The 21690-nt window shown below is 40.8% G+C and overlaps 2 protein-coding genes across 12 annotated transcripts in view; one reads left to right on the top strand and one right to left on the bottom strand.

The window, feature by feature from the left end:
- FGF9 (fibroblast growth factor 9) overlaps positions 1–4708 on the bottom strand; it is an 84655-nt gene extending 79947 nt beyond the window's left edge. For 2 of the 11 annotated variants that reach the window (XM_080375407.1, XM_080375406.1), the window contains exons 1-3: positions 4567–4708; positions 2517–2632; positions 2125–2428 (exon numbers count right to left, since the gene is read on the bottom strand). The gene's annotated coding sequence lies outside the window, so the exon portion shown is untranslated. Of the gene's footprint in view, positions 1–2124; positions 2429–2516; positions 2661–3793; positions 4094–4551 lie in introns of all 11 variants that reach the window. The other 9 variants (XR_013926034.1, XR_013926035.1, XR_013926036.1 and 6 more) reach the window with 9 other exon arrangements.
- The window catches only part of MICU2 (mitochondrial calcium uptake 2), a 151414-nt gene continuing 134364 nt past the window's right edge, over positions 4641–21690 (top strand). Inside the window, exon 1 of the mRNA XM_080375404.1 lies at positions 4641–5002. Coding sequence (XP_080231530.1) covers positions 4808–5002 — 195 coding nt within the window. The 5' untranslated portion in view covers positions 4641–4807. The remainder of the gene's footprint in view (positions 5003–21690) is intronic.

Below are 21690 nucleotides of genomic sequence, written 5' to 3'. Positions count from 1 at the left end.
AGATGACCTTTAAAGGTCTCTTCCAACCCAAAATATTCTATGATTCTATGAATAATAGCCTTTCTAGCATACAAAGCTGCTTTGGAAATTCCTGAAGTCAACTCCCAACCTTCACCATAAACAACCTTGGTACAGAAACTTTGAGACTCTGGATAAAGATCAAGGTATCAGCCAGGCAACTTTAATGACTGTCCAGTTTTATCCAATCACCCTGTAGTTTTCAAAGTGTGCTAAGATTATTTCATTTTATCATTTGTAACAAAACTTGTCTTCCTTGTGCTTATATCCTTATCTGCTTCAGAGCATTTTCCTTGTAATCATAGGCAGACAGATTGTTCTCATGTTTGTGAAGTAAAATACAAATTATATTCTTAGGACGACCAATGTAATTTTGAAGGGGCTAAAGAAGGTCTGGCTTTGCGAGACCTTCCACTTCGGTCTTCCATCTGACATCGGGCAGAATTTAATCTATGGTCCAGGTCTTTAACCTACAAAACCAAGCAGTGATATTTTCTGTCTTTCAATTAGCTTGTCTGTCCAGCTCCTCTAGGAAAGTATCCAAAATATTGTTAGGACAGTGCCTAGCCTACTAAATCTTACGTTTGATTGGAGCTTACTGTCAAATGTACATAAAGTAAATAAGTCAGACCATCCCCATGCTATTTCTTGTTAAATGGCGTCATGGATATAAAAAGTGGCTTGCCAGCCTGTCCTGGTTTTGCCTGGGATAGAACTGTATGTTCTGTCATAGCGCAGTACAGTGCTGTGTTTTGGATTTAGTATGAGAATAATGTTGATAACAGAGATGTTTTAGTTGTCGCTAAGTAGTGCTTACTCTAAATCAAGGACTTTTCAGTTTCCCATGCTCTGCCAGTGAGCAGGTGCACAAGAAGCCGGGAGGGAGCACAGCCAGGGCAGCTGACCCGAACTAGCCAGGGGGATATTCCATACCACAGAATGTCATGCTCACTGTATAAACTGGGGGGAGTTGACTGGGGGCCACCGATGACTGCTCTGAGATGGTTGGGCATCGGTCAATGGGTGGTGTGCATATGTACCGTATACCACTTTGTGTTTTTCCCTTAGATTTTATATCTCTCTCTCCTCCTCCTCCTCTATTATTATTTTTTCTCCTTGATTTAAATTATTGAACTGTTCTTATCTCAAGTCACAGGTTTTACCTTTTATTGATTCTACCCCCCATTCCACCAAGTGTTGGGGGTGGAGGGCAGGGGGAGTGGGTGAGTGGCTACATGGTATGTAGTTGCTGGCTAGGGTTAAACCACAACACAGCCCCTCCCTCAACTCACAAATGGGTGAGTATTGCCTTCCCAGTCCAGTATACACAGCATTTGGAGTCCCTGAAGACAGACAAGCATGATGGGTGGCCCTCAGATTGGATGACTGAATGCATCCATCAACTCTTATTCTAGCTGAAATAGTGAGAAAGAGTTTGGACTGAATGTAACAGGAGTCAATTTAAGCTGTTACAAAAGTAAATGAATGCTGGCACTAAGCCTAATGCTCTTGAGGGGATTGGAGTTCTAGCAGAAAGTGAATCCCTGTTGCAACTTGGCCTAGCACTCTTAAAAGACACTGAAAGTGGACCTTCAGGCACGTGGAGCTGTATGGTTTTGGAGCTTGGTATTTTTAATTTTTGCTTTTGACTTTGTAACAAACCTCGGAAGAACTAAAGGTTCTGCCAAACATAATTTCCTAAAAATCACAGGAGTCACAAGAGTTTTGTTTCATGGTCATGTGGTTTTGTCTTTTGACGTGACTTCACAGTAAGCGTAATGTTAAGCACATTATGCTTAACAAGAAATGACTGCATTTAAGTATTGTTATATAACAATTCAGTGGAGCACTGAATCTTACAGGAAAATTAGATTCTTAAACATTTAAGAAAATATTTTATTAGCCTGTTCATTTGCTTGAAGGGCAAACTGAGCTGGATGGGAAAGGGAGCCTCTGAACTAACATTTTAGTACCACAGGGCATAGCAGTTGATTACTTTTGTCACCATGTAGCTCAGTTTTTCTGATGAAGCTCCTGTTATATTTACCAGACTGTCAGTGTCATTTCTATAGATTGCAGTGATCTTTGCCTTCTGTCATAACCTACCCTGCAGTGATGCTGTATCAGGTGAAACAGGACTGTGTCTCAACAGCCAAGAATTTTCTAGCTACTTAGGCATACGTTCTAGCACCCACAAATATACCAGCCTAGTTACGGCAACACAGGTTTGAGCCACGTCAGCGCAGCAGTAGCTTTGCACTCCTGCATGCTGCATACACGGGGTGAATTTACTGCAGGGAGAAAAGGGGTGGCTAAGGACACTTCTTCATCAGCATTGCGTGCTTGCAGCCGTTTGAGAATAGTTCTCCATTCACATTGCAGTTGTATCTGTTCCAGTCGGGAATGTCATCTGAGGAAAGACAAATGACCTACTTACTTGTTCTTACTCAAAGAAAAACTGAAAATGCCTGGCAGGGTGCTGAACTAAACCTGCTTACCTGTGTTGTGGTCGTGTGTTCAACATCAAGGGATCTGGCATTCAGAATTCAAATCTCAGCCATCCTCTACAATGTTTCTGGGATGTTGCCAGCATTCATGAAGTGCTTGTTATTGGCTGACACAGAAAGGGAAGTACTCTTAATCTGCTTGTGCAAATATTACATGTCAAACTATAAGACGTGGATGGAAAATATTTTGTCTGTCTAGAGGGAAGCAGAAATAAGGGACAGGAATTTGCTGCAAGTTTTACCTCTCTGCAGAAGAAGTGGGATTTTGCACTGTGTGCTTGTGTATAACAACAGAGGGATTTTGCTGCTATGTTTTACCGTAGCTGGGGATTAGAAAGGATTTGCCTGTATGAGTTACTTTCTATGTCTCTGGGGATAGGAAAAAGATTTTGCAATGTACATTAGTCTGCAGAGATGGAAACCACTCATGCTGCACTCTTGGGTGATTTTGCAATAAGCAGTCATTTGTGTTCCCCAGAGAAGGTGTTTCTGAAGGGTTTGTATCCTGCTAAGGGTTCAGGTGGCACATTCCTGAAGATGTCCCAAACACTTCACAGAATGACACTCAGTGAACATCACAAGCTAATGGAAGACGGGATAAATTCTGAGATGGCATTAGTTAGATGACTGAAATTACCATCTATGAAACTGAATTAATGACTCTGAATTCAGGTCAGGGAAGGAGAGTGTACTAAAATTACTTCAGTGGCACTGATGGATGATCACCATTTGTCAGGGGATAGAGGGCAAAAAAAGCATTTCCAGATGTTTCAGAGCCTGTACCACTGCATTTGTAATGTTGACAACACAGTATTGGCTGTTGTATCAGGAAGAGGTGAAAGATAACAGTTTGCTAAAATGGACCAAGTACTTTCTGAAGGCCTTTAACCAAAGACCAAAGTAATGAGAAAGTGCATGCAGCAGTTCCCTCCCCAGTCTTGTCCCGCATTCACATGGAGCCACTAAGTGAACTACTCTGAAAACGCAGATGCTGCCACTGCCAACGCAAAATGACATTTAACTTCCTCTCTGATTTACTCCCTGTGATCATTAATTCCCAGATGGCCCAACGTTTGACCAGGATCAACTAATGTTTGAGTGTGGTCAACTCAATCTAATTAAGGCCTAGAAAGCTTTGTTAAAACGGACAGAAAAGCACACAGTGAATGGCTCTTTAACACAAGTTAACACTTTCACAGTGAATAGCTGACTTTAACACAAGTTAACACTGCTGGTTAAGTCAATCTGCAATGCTTTTCAGTTACCACCTCTGTCATGACGGTTTCTGTAAACAGTATCTTCCGTCATCTGTATTTCAAGACAAACTCTACTCTGCCCTTGGAAAGGATGTTCTAAACTTCTTCATGCTTTTGTTGTTTCTCATCTGGAACATATGCAGAGCGACGCATCCATACGGGACATCTCCAGTGCTTAGCGAGCCCTAATGGCATGGCACAGCACAGGGCAGGGGTCAGCCCCGCTAGGGCAAGCTCACAGCCCTGTCTTGCCCAGCACAAACCCAGTTCGTCACCTGTCGCTCTTTATGTACTCGGCAGTGGCCCAACGCTCTGGAAGGAGAGTCACATCAGTGAATAACGTCAAGCTGAGCTCTGTGACAAACACAGGGTGCTGGCAAGAGCTGCCGGAGCACCGCGGCGAGGCCTTCGGTGCTCCCTTCCCTGGCACACACAAAACGCCTGTCGCCAGCCACCGCCTGCCCTCTCCGCCAGGAACGCACCGCCCCGAGCCCGGCCCCGGCCAGGCCCTGTCCCCTGCCCGGGCCGGGGAGGCAGGGGCAGCTGCAGCTCCCAGGGGCCCGGCCCGGCCGCGCAGGGCCTCTGCCCGCCGAGCAGCCCCTCCATTCAAGCTGTTGCCTGCGAAACGCTCGAAGCCGGGGCCCTGCCGTCTCGCCTCACCCCTGAGGGGGCCTACCCGGCCCGGGGTGAGGGGGTCGGGAGGCCGGGCGCTCCTCCAAGCCGGGAAGGCGGCCCTGCGGCGCCGGTCGCTGCTGCGAAACCCTGCGCACCTCTGCCTGCGTTACCTCTCCGCCAGCTCCGTCCCCTCCGGTTTGCGGGTAGCTTCCCTCCCGCTCGCGGAGCGGGGCCTGCGCGCTCCGCTCTCGTAGGGGACAGCACGATCCCGCCGAGACCGGGCTACCGCCACCCCGCCGGGCGGGCAGCGAGCGGCCTCACGGCCCCGGGCCCGGCGCTGCGCATGCGCCCCGCGGCCGGCGGAGCAGGGGCCGCCCCGGTATCGGCGGCAACGCCGCGGTTTCCGGGAAGATGGCGGCGTGGAGAGCGGCACTGGCGGCGGGCGCCCGAGTGCCGCTGAGAGGGCGGCTCGCCGGGCTGCGGCCCCCTCGGGGCCAGCGGCGCCCGCCCAGCTGGAGGGTCGCCGCCGCCGCCCTGCTCGGGGGAGGCTCCCTGGTGGCGTGTTACAGTGGGCGGCCGGGCGCGTTCCCCGCGGTCCTGGCTCAGGTAAGGCGGCAGCAGCATCCCCGCTCCGTTAGCCTCGCCTCTCGCCGGCGGGCAGGGGCCGGGTGGGCCGCGGGGGCGGGTGGGGGCCTGGCGCCGGGGGCGGGCGCGGGGCTGCGGGGCCCGGGGGCGGCGCGGAGGAGCGGCCCTGCGGGGGGGCCGGGGTCCGTGGCTGTCAGACGTCGCCCGCCTCAGCGCCGTGAGGCAAGACCTGGCCGCGGGAGCCCTCGTCCCTCAGGTTGCCCAGCAGGTAACGCGCGTCCCCGGCCCCTTGGCCGCAGCCGGGGTCAGCCGTGTGTCACTTTGAAGGACTCCCGCCTCCCCTCGCTGGCGGGAACGTGGCCGTGTGGGCCAGCGGCGGAAGGCAGGGGCTGCCCTGGCCCGCCTGGCAGCGCCGGGCCTGCAACCTGATGGACCCGTGTGGTTTTGTGTGTAACTTTCAGAGCTTGTCTTCCTTCTGTGATGCCTAAGCCACCTGTCAGGTGCGGTTAGACAGTCGTGCATCTTTTTTTCCCATAAAAAAAAACACTTCACAAAAATACTGTTTTTATGTCTCATACTTTGTCTGAAACACATCACGCGTATCAGGATGGTTTCCTCTTAGTATGTTCAAGATGTGTGCTGTGGATGTAAAAATTGTTGCCTTGGGGCATTAGTGCACATTCAGAAGGTTATGTTCAAGGACAAATAGTTATTACCTACAAATTAATCTTTGCAAGTTCCAAAATACAGGTTTTTTTCCCATCTTTCTCCTTTTCCTGGAGGTAGTGAACTTTTTCCCGTTCTTCCTTCGGAGAAGAAGTTACTGTCAACTGGATTTGGTTAGGTATTTCAAGACTAGAAGACCTGAATGTTTTTTAGGCCACAGGGTTTAGGTGGGATGGGGGGAGGAGGTCAGTGTATGCTTGCAGTACCGTACATCTACTTATACCTAAGAGTTTTATGAAGTATTCAACAGTTTGTGTGCTTTGATATCTTGTCTCTTGACAGATATTGAACAGCCTGAACTGCAGGCAGATTAAATAGCAACCTTTATTCTCAAGTCAAGAACAAAGAATGATTTTTATAAAAAGTGCTTTTTTGTATTGCAGTCTTAATTGTGGAGAATTTCTAAGCTCTGTGTTCTTAGGAAACTCCAATTTTATTTTTTTTAAATAAGCATGTTTCTAAATAGATTAACTGTTAGTCCTGATTTCTTGGACAGCAGATGTTAACCTTTGGTTTTCTGTCTACAGCTCCTAGTGAGGAAGGCATCCATTTTTCCACTAGAAATCCTACTGGAAACCTATCTCTCTGTTGTAAAGAGCTGGCAGAATATGATTTTATATTTAGTTGTGTGCCATCTCTCAGCAGCATTGCATTATGTTTAAAAAGTTGTGTCGCTGAGACTGATTTCATATATGTTTGGAACTCTTGCATAAGTACATGTGTATATAGGTATATATAAAAAGTATTAAATGCAGTGATTTGAAGAATCAGTCAGCAATATGCAGGCGAGCGGAGGTTATCTTTATTCGGCAGCGCTGGGTGCATGGGGGATCGCTCCACCAAAGTCACGAGCCCAGAGGCGACTTTTCAGTCCCCCCCTTTATACAAGCTACTCATACCTAGTCACTAGTTTTCCAAGAAATTGTTTACATATTCATTACAATTCTGAGAATTCATTTACATATCTCGTGCCTGCGCAGTGTCCTTGAGGAGTTGTCTCTACGCAGACTCTATTCCTTAGCGGCCATGTTTAAAGTCTTCGTCTTCGCCACGTTGCATGTACAACAGGAATCTAAGACAAAATGTCCCTTCTAAAGATAACCAACCCAAGGACTTAGCAGTCTGTACATCCATCATGTGGCAATAAGGGTCCTTGGACATTTCCCGACTTTTAACCAAACATAGGTGCATCATCCTTTAGATAGGTGGTACAGCATTCACTATTCAGCAGGAAGTAATCACTTTTAAAGGGTGTTGAGTGAAGTCATCTAGTTCTGGTGCTGATGTGTTCAGGAGTAGCTGCCATGCAGTGCACAGACAGTCCTACAAGTACACTTTTTAATTCTCTGCGGAACTCCTAAAGTGTACAGCTTATTTAATTGATTCATTTTGGGGGACAGTAAATTGCTAGACTCTGCAAATATTAAATAGTTTATTCAATTTAAACTTGGCGGTTTTCCAGTAAAACGATTGTTGGAGATGCTTTCATAGTTACAGGCAAAAGTTCTCCATATGTCCTGTACTTCATGTTGATGCAATTAATGTACTGAGCTTTTTAAAACTGTTCAATAACTGCCATGCAGTGCATAATACTAAGGCCAATAAAATAAAAGTGGAACTGGATTGTAAAAGCTATGAGGAACAGAGTGGTAGAGCCAAAGTAGCATGCTGTGAGTAGTGTTTCAGATATTACTTGTGGCTTCTTCTTGATAGAACTAGGGAATACTCAAAAGCAAAACAGTGTGTTGAAACCGGTATGTCACCTTTATTTTATGTTTTGAAGTGATCTTTTTTCTGGTTCAGAGCTTGTGCTGTCCTGTTAAAAGGGAGGATTCACATTCTAACAGTGGATAACTTTTCTTCCTATTATAATAACTTTTCATTATAACTGATCTTAAGCAGGCTAGCTTGAGACTGTGCTGGCAAACAATTCTGAACTGTTTGTGTTGCAGTATGTTATGTAGTAGAAATGTTTGCAGCATAGGTATGTGAAATAATTATAGGTTAAGGCAAGTATTTGAAATGAAACAGCATGATTTTCATTATTGTTGTGGTAGTAAAGGAATATGTATTAAAAATGTTTATACTTCTATCTCAGCAACCAGAATGCAGAATATCTCATCTGAGAATGCAGTGAAATTATGCTACAGTGCTCCCCAGTTTTCTGTGGTAATGTAGTCTTTACTGTTGAATCATAAGATTGAATTGCTTCAGAATGAGTGGTAATTATTTAAAATACTTGATAAAGTCACAATGTAACTCCACTTTGTAAAGAGCTAACACAATATGATTTTATGTTTAGTTATATGCATTTTTCAGCATCATTGCATTATGTTTAAGAAGTCTTGTCATTAAGACCAATTTCATATATGTACGGGACTCTGGTGTAAGCATAATTTGAGCCACTGAGTAAATTCTTATTCTTGTCCTAAGTGAGATGTAACAACCATTAATAGCTTTGTTGCAGATTCAAGTCTTCATTGTAAATACTTGCTGTTCATTTAGGTTAAGTAGTTGAAGTTGATAACTCTCTTTAGATTTTCCATTAATCTCAATAAAATTAGTTTCTACTAAACTAGTCAGAAATTTTTCAACTGTACCTTAAGAGGTACAGTTTGCTGTTGAAGCTGGCAAACAACTTGTCAAAGATAGCTCTGTAAATTCAGGATTTACTCTTTGTCTTCTAAAGCTTTTCATTATTTCAAAATCAAAGACTGATACCTTTGGCACCTTGTTTCTTAAATCTTTAATTCCAGTCCTTGTGTGCTGCTGCAGTGGGTTTAATCCTGCTCATGTTCATTGTTGGCACTTTTGACTTCTGCTCAGAATAAATGAAATCTAGCCTGTCTGCCGGTCTTTACAAAATCAAAGGTCCTGCAGGGTCAGTTAATCTGTTTTCCTTTTCCGAGCTGTATCGATAGTTTCTGTTTTATTTTGTAGTGGCTTTATGTTTGGTTACTGTGTTCTGATGTAATTATTGTTTATTCTGGCAATACGTTTTCAGTTTTGAGGTTTTTTTGAAGTTTTTTTGGCCTGTTTTTTTATCAGCATTTTCACTTACCTGTTCTGACAGCTTACATCAAGTAGGTAGCATATTAATATTAAAACTTTATATTTTTAATGTAAGATTATCTTGGATGTCATCCTTCTTACTGTTTCTTTAGAGCTTCAGCAAGTGATTTATGAAGATATTTTCATTCTCTGTCTTCATTTGCTGATGTACTGTTTAGAACTGTACAACTAATATATATTGGAATAGGTGCTTAGTGCTGATTGTAAATCTCTACTGTGCAAATAATTTTATAGCAAAACTTCAGAATCTTTTAAATTTTTTTTTTATGGATACCAGGTTTTAGTTCTATGTGGACTTGTTATTTACCATTGAAGCTACATTGACAATATCCTAGACCGGATATAGACTGTGCTGGGGAGAACTAGATCATTTTTTTTATATGAAATGAGCTTACATGGCTTGTATAAAGGGTTGGCAAAACAAAAAGGTGGGGGGTAAGATCTTTCATTCTACCAGTGTAACTTAGAACAGGGATTTATGTTGAATTTCACTAGAAGTGTTTCTTCTATTATCCTAACTAGCCAGCCAGGTCAAAAATGTACACACTAAATACACACTGCAGTGATACTATACAGGCTGCTTTTCTTATTTAGTAGTGTAATTTGAATGACACACTAGTATATGATTTGTAACCTTGATCAGACTTGCAGTATTGTCTACTGTGTCTTTATTATTTTAGAGCTTGCAGTTTTCAATACTAAAGTGGCATTATGTAGCCTAAAGCTGTTACAATTTTTTGGTTTAAAGTATGCTGTTTATCATGAGTCAAGCTTTCAGTCAGTTAGGTTACCTTTATCAGGGTCAAGAATCGAGTATGTGATTGTCAAAGAGCACGCAAGTGAATTTGGAATGGTACATGTTGGGAGGCTGTAGCATTTTGTGAGAGGCAATGACTCCTGTTTCCCCACTCCCATTAAACTTGGAACTTGCCAAGGGACCATAGCATAGATCTTGTATGTGCATAAACTGCAAATGATAAGAAAATTCTTGAGAAGCATTATCTCCTGTCCTGCTGAGATTAGTCATGTCCCTGCATGTTTAGTCACTAGCTTCAGAAAGAAGCAATTCCTATCTTGGAGGTCTTAAATACATACATTGTATTTGGTCATGCTGGATATACTAAGATAATGATTATAACAATGTTTAACAAACAGTTTGTGCCTTTTTTTTAGTGTCTGATATTTCTGAAATTCTCGTTTTATTTAAAATGTGTTTATTGAAACAGTCCTCTTCTAGACTGTGTAAAATTCTTTATTTCACACTAAACTGGCGGAATGTTTCACTGTTTTTCAGTGTTAATGATTCTTACGAGAAGCAAAGATAGCCAGCCACACATGGTAGTGGTGACTTCCTGTGTCACAATGATATGAAAACTGCTATTCCAAGCAACTGGGAGTAAAATAATGATTAAAATCAGAGCTTAGATTAGTTTTCTGGGGCTACATGTCTAACCACCACAAAAAAGTATTTTGGGACTATTGCTTTACACTGTTTAAAGAAACCAGAATACTGTAAAAGATTCCCTGAACACCAGTTTGTTCAGGGAAGAACCCCTTGGTTCTGTCACTATGGAAAAGGCAAAATAATATACCGGAGGACCCCTTCATAAATCCCAGGGCTATGGAGAACTCAGTGCCACAGTTTATAGAATAACCTAGGCAGAGTGCTTAGATTAAATATAACTGTTAAGTTTATTAGGGGTTTAGTAGAAATCTCTGGACTCCTAGACTTGGAAGCTGATAAAAATGGTTTAAAAAGTTCGAAGTCCTATCTTTGTTTTTGGTGACACTTTGAGATGTGCGCTGTGTCTCCAAAGAGATGAGTGCTGCGATATAGTTGTTTTGGACAAGTTCTGATATATTGTGCATGTTTTTTTCACTCAGGTGAAATTTCCAACCCAAATCAATAGATGATCTGCAAAATAGTTTCTACCTAGCATGCTACATGTGTAATGTGTGTTTACTTGATTGGTAACTTCTGGCATAAACTTGTTTAACTACATTTGTTTTGGAAGCATATGTGTATCAGTTGCATGCATGTCAAAAGCAGCATTTTTGTTTGCATTATTGGAAGTAACTTCAGCAGAGCAGTGGAAGGAAGAAGTGAGTAGCCCTGGGACTTTGATGTTTTTCCACACATCCTTTGTATCTAGGACCACTTTGTATCTCAAGTTATGCTTACACTACTTCTAGCCCACAGTTTCTCACTCAGTATAGTTGATATTATTTAGGAAGGTAAACTGTGGATAACTGCATATGAAGGATTTTTGGTTTTGGCAGCTAAAAAGTATATATGTAGTGTTTGAATTTGGTCACCAAATAGAAAAACAAATAGTGCTGTATTTGTAGGAACCATTGTTTAATATATGAATTACATGTAAGTGCTTTAAATTGTGAGACACTGGCAGATCTTGTTAGAATGGAAATTTTTGTGGGGGTTTCTTTGCAATCTGTTTTATAAGGCTGGCTCATGCTGAGGGAAGAACATTGCTATTAAGATGAGGTGTCTTGATAAATATAGAACCTGGGATAAAATTGCATAAGGATTTGTAGTGATGTATGGAATCGCCCAGAGGGAGGAATGTGGTTCTAAAATAAAATTAAAAGAATATGTGCAGTCTAATCTGAGAAGTATACAGGAAGGTTCCTGTGCTTACTCCATCATAAAATGAAGAAGAAAATTGCCCGCTTTTGCTGGATCAGAAATCCTAGAATAGATTTTTTTGTCCCAAGTAATATTCTAGTGTTTATATCTGAGTCTTTGGTCTCTTAGAGATTGAGAATGCAAAAGTAGCAGTGCATATAATAATTATTAGGATGCTCACAAAGTAAAACGAAGTATGTCTAAAATAGTGCAGCATAATGTTTTAACAGGCTTTTGAAACAATGCAAATGATTTTAATCCACATCAAACATACTACTCAGTGATAGCTTGCAGGCCTCAGAGAACCATTGTATTTGAATTCAGCTGGTGTAAACCTGACCACATGGTCACATCATTAATGCTTAAAATCTGTGTAGTAAAACAAGGTCATGTAAAAATCATTAGAAATACCACTGCTGTTATGGGTTGGACCATCTATAAGTAAGGATTATAGTTTTTATTGTTTTAAAAAAAAACTTTCCCCTGCTTTACCATGTTCCTTATTTTGCTGCTGACCATTGTTCTCTGTGTGAACAGAATGTATTACACAGTATGGAGCAGACTGGGATGCAGTGGAGCCAGGCAGTGGTCTCTTGCACAGCCTTAGGTTTCTGTACTGGTTGTAGCATGACTGGAAAGGCATTAAAGGATTCCTTACTGCATCTTCAGCTTGGGTCCTTCTTAAACCATCTGCAGGATGGTGCTTTTAAATCCTCTTCCCGCTGAAGAAACTGCAAAACTGTCAGCCTTCGGAGGGGCCCAGTTGGATTCAAGGTGCTTTGAACCTGTGATGTTTCTTGACAGCAGTGCCCAGCACTGCAGAGGCTTGTTACTGAGGTGCACTGAGCTGCAGCCAGTGTTCTTGGTGGTGTGTGGTAGCATCCCTGTGCCAGCTTCGTGTTTTACTTTCCACTGTATCTTTACTTCTATATTTACTGTCTCAATAAATATTACAAAAAAAAATTGGTTTAGACCATGACAAGGCAGTCAACTCTGTAGGTAAATGCATTACATACTGCCTGTTTTTGAACAGGAGATGGGTAGTCAATTTTTTGTTACATTACTGAGATACCAATAGTCTATGGTTACATAAGACACAGTTTAACAGAATTGATGCATATGCCTTCTAACTCTGGTACATCATGTGTAACATGTAACGTTCCCATTAAGTTTGTTGGGTTTTTTTTACCATGCATCTAGAAGTAGGCTGAAGTATTACAATACTTTGGTTCTGTGCATTTAAATGCCTTGTTAATGTTGTTGCCTCCTAATTCATCTAGAATGAATGAGTTGCAGTTAATAGTCCCAAAGTATTACGAAAACAGTAAATGTTAAAAAATGCATTTCTAAACAACATTCCTCCAGTTTTTAAGCATCAATAAATATTAATTTTACCTGCAAGAAGAGCTTTTTGGAATTAGATTGCCAGCCCAGCCTACCCTAATCTTTTTCCTTTTCCGTAAATATATTTCAGTATTTCTGAAGCTGTTCCTCTTGTGCAACCAGCCAGGGTAACCTTAGCTACCTCTTGTTTAATTCTGTATTTCACTGTGTTATGGAAATACTGTATGTATCAGGTATCCACCAAGCAGTCTAAATCAATAACTGAGATATTAAATATATCACAAACATCATTCTCAGCATTAGTGACATACAGACATTGTCATGTTGTGTGCCTAAAATAGAATGTGATATAGAGAGTATGGAATCTGTAGGACCATGATGTTATAATTAATTATAGACTTAAATATTACTTACGGTTGTGCATTTGTTTCTCAACTTTAAATATATGGTATCCTTTTCAGCTTTTTGAATGTGTGATATTTATATCCTGAAGGTTTTGGCTTTGAAAATATTTACATTTATTCCCTTCTCTGTGTGCACCGAGATTCTTTGTGCAGGTGTCTTCATTGATACTAAACCAACATGATGTCAAATGTAATCTTAGGGGTCGAGATTAAAATTTAGCTATCTTTCATCTGATCTGACACCTTTTCCTTGAATTCATTCTTGCTATATGACTTCCGTGATTAAATACAATCTGACTAAGCTAACATTCTTTCTAGGCACTTTTGATACATGTGGACAGATGGGGTGAGTTAAGCTGCATGGTTTTGTTGTGGTTTTAGCTACTGTTTTAATTGCAGCGTAATAAAAGGTTAGTGTTTGAGAGTCTTTGACTGTTTATGTTAGTGGACAGATAAGAAAATATCCTGCCTGAAAATCAAAAACATGCTCTTCTGAATAGGAAGAATTGCACAAAATAATATTCTGCTTTTTAACAAAGATCCCAGAGAAGAAACTAATATTTATTTATTGGGGATATGAGACTTTTCCTCCAGTAAATACTCTAAATAGTTTCAAAATAGATCTTATGTTTCTTTTTTATTGGCTTTCTTAGATGGAAGCTCTGTTTTGGTTTTCTTTTCTAAAAACTTTGAACATTGTGATAATGAGCCTTTTATTTGTAAGAAATGGTCTGTTCTGTACAAGCAATAGCATCGATTCTCCTGTTGCTACTGTTTTGCACTGTTTTTCAGGTGTGTTTGCTGGATTAGTGTGAGAGCCTGTATTAAATTTCCCTGCAGACCTTTGTGTAAAGGCTGTGGCTGGCTCAATGTGGCTATTCCAAACAAGCAGGTCAGCATCTTGAAACATAAGGTAGCCTAAAAAAGAAGAAATTATTCAGAATCTACTTTAATTTGTGCTGTGGAGAAAATTTATATATATATATAGAGAGAGAGAGAGAGAGAGAGACTTCCCTGGTGATAGATGTAATAATAGCATTAGGTCTATTTATTCCATCTCCTGATTTTCTGCATTCGATACTTCTAGGTCACTAAATTTTGGTACGTTGTAACATTGTCTAATTTTCTTTTTAATATGGTTCTTATTATAAGGTTACTTAACCTAACGAGGTTTAATTTTGTTTGAATAATATTCCAGAAAGACACTAGCTAAAATAATAAACAGAGATAAATGACAGGTAAAACTATGAAATGCTCATTCAGAATACATGTAGTAGGCTGTATCTCCTTACTGCTACTCATGAAGGTTTTTATTAGGCTATGAACTGAAAAGCAAGTGAAGGGAATCTTGTTAGCTTTAAAACAAAGGAGCATTTAAAGTAGTTCCTCAGGGTTTGTGTCCCTTTCAGGGTAGGAGGAATTTCAAGAGTGACTGTCTTGCACTGATGGAGTCTATAAAAAGCAGATATAGCAGATGTAGCTAGTAAATATTATCTTATCAGCACTGATACCTTCCCTGCTCCTTTGCCAATTCAGCAGAGAAACTCCTTGATCTACCTCCAAGAAATGCAGAGGCTGACCCTAGCATAGATGAAAAATTTACATGAAATTAAGGAAATTGGTGTTTCCAGAAACAATTTTTTTCCTTAATCTTTCTTTTTGTTAAAAGTAGGCATTTCCTTTGATAATGCCTATTATTGCAGATACCACAATGTTACATTAATAAACTATTAACAAATTATAATGCAATATTAAAATAAAATACATTGAGCTGCATATAAAACTATATACATATATATTTATAATGTAAATTTATACTTTACATGTATTAGTAAGGATATAATAGTAAGCACATGTATAAAATATACTTAAAATACAGTTTGTATGAATGCAGTAATAAAAAATCAATATAATACTCCATTAAAAATTAAACTATGGGATTTATTTTGAAAGTTTCTGTTCTAAATTGTCAGAATTTAAAGGATGAATTCTGCCTGAAGTTCCACCAAAGGATCCTTCTAGTGGTCTTGTAAGAGGCAGAGGAGCTGTATGCTGCTGAGTCAGGCCAGGCTTTGAGCTTGACTACATACGCATACCGATGTGAAATCTTGCCAAGGAGAAAAGTGGAAAGTTCTGTGCTGTCATATTGCTCACCTTGATGAAACTGAGTTAGTAATTCTGTTGTATTCTCTCACAAAATTGCTAAAATGAATTCGGTATTTTTCAGTACAAAAGTCTTAATGGTTATGTATTGACCACATTATTTGATGGTCTGCTTCTTTTCTAAAACTTAGAAGGCACACCAGAGCTTAATGCCATAATGGATTTGGGCTGCAGTACAACTTCTGTACCAGTTATCTCTACGTTTGTTTTTGAAGCAACTGTGGACTTGTCTGGTAATTCCATGTTTTTTAGGAAATGCAAAATCAAAATGATATGTGGCATTTACTTTATAACTTTAAATTGTTTAAATGCATAGTAACAGCAATCTCAGAGTAGCTTCAGAATGTCACAAAATAAAATGTTTTCCCTTGCTCATTTACCTGAGGGGAAGGCATTAGAGTTACATTTCTTTCTTAGGAATGCAGTAAAGCTGATTGATAAAACATCTGGAACCCTTTTGTACTGAAAAATACACTTGATGGTCTTAGGCATAAGGGAATGCAGTAGTATCACTGCTGTATTTGGGAATATGTGAAAAATGACAGGCTTCTGCTGAAGATCTGAAACAGCAGGAATCTGTAATCTCCAAAAGATAAAAAAAAAAATTAAACCAGGCTTTCCCAGGGCAATTTAGATACTGTTATCTAATGTAAAGCATTAATATAAAATCTGTATTTTTCAATGGGGAATAAATGAGGAGAGTTGATAATTGATATAGTTGTTCACGTAAGATGGATTTATGGTTCTCAATGCACAAACAAAGCAAAACAAGGAATTAATTTACCAATTCCCATCAGCAGGCTGGTGTTCAGCCATGTCTAGAAAAGCAGGGCTCCATTTGGCATAGCTGTTACTTGGGAAGACAAAGCACTGTAACTCCAAAGGTCCTCTCTCTCTTCTCCTCCTTCCCCCAGTGTTACATGCTGGAGCATGACCTCATCTCCTTCTCTGACAAGGTGACCCACCTAGTGGGTGAGGGAAGGGCTATGGGTGTTGTCTGCCTGGACCTTCGCGAAGCCTTTGGTACTGTCTCCCACAGCATTCTCCTGAGGAAACTGGCTGCTCATGGCTTGGACGGGTGCACTTTACACTGGGTAAAAAATTGGCTGGACAGCCAAGCTCAAAGAGTTGTGCTGAGCTGAGCAGTTACATCCAGCTGGTGGCCGGTCACAAGTGGTGTTCCCCAGGGCTCAGTACTGGGGCCAGTCCTGTTTAGTATCTTTTATCAGCCATCTGGACGAGGGGATCGAGTGCACCCTCAGTGAGTGCAGATGACACCAGGTTGGGTGGGAGTGTTGGTCTGCTGGAGGGCAGGAGGCTCTGCAGAGGGGTCTGGGCAGGCCGGGCCGATGGGCCGAGGCCAGCGGTGTGAGGTTCAACCAGGCTCAGTGCCGGGCCCTGCCCGTGGGTCACACCAGCCCCAGGCAGCGCTACAGGCTGGGGCAGGGGGCTGGGAACTGCCCGGTGGGAAAGGGCCTGGGGGTGCTGGCTGACAGCCGGCTGGGCATGAGCCCCCCGTGTGCCCAGGTGGCCAAGGGGCCAGCAGCGTCCTGGCTGGTGTCAGAAACAGTGTGGCCAGCAGGGCCAGGGCAGTGACCGCCCCTGTACTGGGCACTGGTGAGGCCGCCCCTCGAACCCTGGGGTCAGTGTTGGGCCCCTCGCTGCAGGAGGGACGTCGAGGGGCTGGAGCGTGTCCAGGGAAGGGCAGCGGGGCTGGGGAAGGGGCTGGGGCACAAGTCTGATGAGGAGCAGCTGAGGGAGCTGGGGGTGTTCAGCCTGGAGAGGAGGAGGCTGAGGGTAGGACGTTGTCACTCTCTACAGCTTCCTGACAGGAGGCTTTGGGCAGGTGGGGTCAGTCTCTTCTCCCAAGTGACAAGTGATAGGACAAGATGAAACAGCCTCAAGTTGTCCAGGGGAGTTTTAGATTGGATATTAGGAAAAATTTCTTGACTGAAAGGGTGGTGAAGCATTGGAACAGGCTTCCCAGGGGAGGTGGTGGAATTACCATCCCTGGAGGTGTTTAAAAACATGTAGATGTGGTGCTTAGGGATATGGTTTAGTGGTGGACTTGGCAGTCCTGGGTTAATGGTTGGACTTGATGATCTCAAAGGCATTTTCCAACCTAAAGGGTTCTATGTTTCAATGTGATTTTAAATATCCCTTTGGTTAGTTGGGGTCAGCTGTCCCAGCTGTGTCCCCTTCCAAATTCTTTTGCACCCCCAGTCTACTGGCTGGTGGGGTGAGAAGCAGAAGAGCTTTTGACTCTGTAAGCACTGCTCAGTAAGAGCAAAAAGCATTGCTTTATTAACCATTTCATTTTCAGCACAAATCTACAGTGTGTCCCTGTGCTAGCTGCTCTGAAGAAAATTAATTCTATCCCAGCCAAAACCAGCACTGTTTGTGTCCACAGTAGAACATCCTGCGGGGTTGTTTATTTTGTTTTGTTTTAGAAAAAGAGTTTTGGTGCTAACATGCACAGGTCAGAGAAAATATTTTTTCAGTGCTTCAAACAAGTGCAAGATCTGGTTTGTCTTCCTGAAATTTTTGTGTCACTAATGTAATTTAGAGGAATACTTTATTTTTAATGGTGCAGTTATAGAAGACACTTAGAAAATGTGAACCTATTTTGATAAGTTTGTAGTTGGAGAAATGTAGTCTTTCATACTCTGATTCAACAGAAATCCTGTGGTTAGGCCACGGATGTTTATAAGCACATGAGAAACAACTGAGTGATGGAAATCGAACTATTTAAAAAATATGCAGATTTGATTCCATTTGTGCTCAGTTGGGTGAGCTCTACAATGTGCAGATGCTTTTCTTGTTTTGTGACTTATTTTGTCTGAAATTATTTTTTCTAACCCTCCACCAGGTAGTGCATGCTGCTAGCTATTCTTAAGTGACAGTATTTTTTGCGAACTTTATTAATGTAAATTGTATGTAGCCAGATCTTCCCACATGTAAACTTCTCAACCAAATTTTAAAATATGTTGAGTTTCATTTGTAATAGCTAAACAAATTCTATTTTGTGGTATACAGTTAAAATGTGTATTTTAATTTGCCATTGAAAGTAAATAAATTTCTGTATTATATCAGAGCTAGAGTTTGTTTTTATAGCTTGGTGGTTATTGCATGTGTGTTTGTTAATGCTGCAGTGTTCTTCCTGGGAAAAAATATTTGTTCATTTTTTCATATAGGGCTGTAGTTAAAAACTTCAGTAAAGAAATTTGTGCTTGTCTGTCTTGAGCGCTCTCCAGCAACTTTTCTGAAAAAGAGTACTAAAGATCTAAAAGTCATAGGTAACAGGGTTAGACTACAACTTATGGGAAGGACTCAACATGGAAAACAAAAATAGCAAAACCTAAAGCATGTCTTGTGTTTCTGGATTTTTAAAAAAATACTTTAATTTTTCAGCTTAGCTGAAGAACAGTCATGGACAATAAACAGTGTAAAGTGCGTAAAATTACTTTTCCTAGAACACAGTGTTGTCTTTTATTCTGCATAGGTCTGTTGTGTGGAATGTTCCTTCTCAATGTCCCAGAAAAACATTGTAGGAAAATGCTGACATATTTTTTTCCGAGCTGCTGTTAAGTTTGGAAAACTGACAATGTCATATTGCCAAATTGTGTTGCATTGTTATTCTTTAATTTTAAGATTTAAGTTCTTATTTCTCTTCATCCTCAAAAGTGAAAATTAGGAAGAAAAATATAAAAGATTTAGGTGCACCAGAAATGTTGCATGTGTTAATTGAGTAGACTTTGTATAGCAATAAATACTGGAATCTTTTATGTGAGCACCTGTATAAAAAATAATGCACTTTCATTGTTAATGTGCCATCCATTTACTGAATGTTTATGATCAGTACCTCATTTTATAATTTTTGATGAAGAGATCCCTTGACAATACTGATTCTTGAAATGAAAGCAATGCAATCAAGATGCATTGTAAGAAATAGCGATTCGTAGTCAGATTCCTTGGTCTAAAACTCTTAAAAGCAGTGTATAGTGTGCCACTACAGATGGCTTTTTCTTTGCACTGTAGACTCAGTCTCTGTGGCAGTGATAGGAGGTACCACTTCCATTATTGCAGTTTTCATATTGGACAGCAAACAGGGAATGATTATCCTGAGAGTCATCACTTGGCTGAATCCTTTGTGGAAAGGATTTGTGAGGCTGTAGTTGTGGGAGTAATGGGGCATCTTTCTTACTTCATCCCCTCATTGCATGTTAATTAGATCTTTGTGGTGGTTTGGGAGTCTTCCTTGCAGGACTCCTTCCTCGTGGCAGGCACTGCAGGATGAAGTTGTGCAGAGGGTCCTGGTCCTCTCTGCTTCGTGTAGCCTGCGGGATAGGTGACTTTCCCTCCATAATTTCCAGGACCAGCAGACTCCATGTGAAGGACTGTGTTGCAGGGCCACTTGCCAGCAAGAAGCAGTGCTTGCTTCTACTTCCATTGTGGAAGCAGAGGGGTTTGACTCAGCTCGGCTTTGAATACAGGCAGGTAATGTCCTATCATGCTTGAGGAACACTTCTCACCCATTTAGTGTCACTGTGAATGCAATTGGCAAAACAGAGTTGATAGAACCAATATCCTTTATTAGACCAGGTGCTGTAACTGGGAAGATTGCACAAGCTTTTGGTCACCACACCAAGCTGTAGAATGTGTCTTCTCTGTCAGTAAACTTTGAATAGACAGATAATGAGTTATTGATGATTATCAGGTTGTGTTGAGACAACAGTGATGTGCTTTGATTGTGGATAGGGTATTGGTCCTAGAGGCCCTGCTTTTGCAAGGAGCAGAGTCTGTGAACGGTTTCATAAGAATTTGAAATTAGTGTTAGCAACACTCATGCCTCTACATCAGCTGAGTAATTTTTCATGCTGAGATACTTTACTGAATGTAACTTACCCAATAGGCAGTTCATAAAAGCAGTTGTTCTGCTTTTGCAGTAAAAATGTCCTTTATTCAGTTTCAGTCCCACAATCTATTTAATGTAATACCTTTATAGTAGGGAAACAGAGGAGAAGGTAGACCTACTTTCCTCCAGAGTTTGCTCTACTGTATATTTGGAACTAATGTATGCATAAGGCACTGAGGAAAGCACCCTGTGTTATTGTAATTGTCTCAAAAAATGTTATTTTATGCAAAAAGTAGATACAATAGTGTAATTAATTTTCCATTATTCGTAAAGTAAGTGTCCATGAAATATCTGACATTCAAAGAAATTAGATTGCTGTTATTTGTAAGCAACTTACCTTAATTAACCAACCTGTTAATGGTAAAATGGTTTGACAAGAGACAAAGTTGAACTTCATGGTAGCGTGATGTAGTGGTCATAAGTGTTCAGAAATCATAAATCAAGCTTTAAAATTGAACTGTCTGAAAATGTGATGTTTTTGTTTAAGTTTGTGTGGATTCTTTTTATTGGTTTTGAACCTCCAGGCTTGAAACTTCTGAATTGTAAGGGCTAGAAGTTTTTCAAAGAAAGCTAAGATACTTTCTCAGTATTATGAACTACAGTAATGTGACTTCAATGATATCAAATGCTTTATTAGTGCTTATGATGAAAGTAAGTGGCAGGACCAATGTACATATACACTTTGTATACTCTTGACTTGAGAATCAAGAGTGGAAAGAGTCTTGAGTTCTTTGGTGGCATTTGCTAAATCTGTTATTTTCAAATTCATAAAAAGAAAAAGCTTTCTGGAGAGTTGTCTTTTTTTCTATTTGTTTTTTCTTTGCTAAGTAAAAATATTTAGATTCTTACGGTATTGTTTATCTGTGATAGATTATTCTTTTAGGGCCAGAGTGAGAAAGGCACAGAATTTCAGAATTTCAAAGGTACGCTATTTCTCAGTTGGATTTGGTTATAACTGGATACAGCATATACATGCAACTGAAGAAAAAAAACCAAATCAGTTTTGAAATAAATGTATCATCAGCTTTTCTCTATCTTCTCAGTTTACCTAGAACTTCCTGAAGGATGACTAAGCTTTTTCTGAGACTTAAAGTAAAAATAATTGTTTTTATGAGCTAAAATAATTGTTTTTATGGGCTAAAATAATTGTTTTTATGAAGTATTTAAATTCACATGTTCACATGCCTATAACTCTGTATTCGAAGTACAGTTGGTTTAGTGTAACTTGTGTAAGCATGTGTGAACTGTATCATTAGTTTAATTTGCCTGTTTTAAAAACAGTACTAGATTAGAGTTGGACAGATAACAATAATTTACCAAGTGCTAAACTGGGTTTAAAATCCTCCTTAATCATATAGCCTGAAGTGTGTATCTCAGTTGCGTTAAAGATACTAAAGTTAAAAATAAAGGGGAGGAGGAAAGCCGTATCTGTGGTGTCAGC

This window comes from Falco punctatus, assembly GCF_963210335.1.
Source record: "Falco punctatus genome assembly, chromosome: 2".
NCBI lineage: Eukaryota > Metazoa > Chordata > Aves > Falconiformes > Falconidae > Falco > Falco punctatus.
Note: the sequence above shows the minus strand (reverse complement) of the source record. Positions and strands in the feature narration are given on the sequence as shown.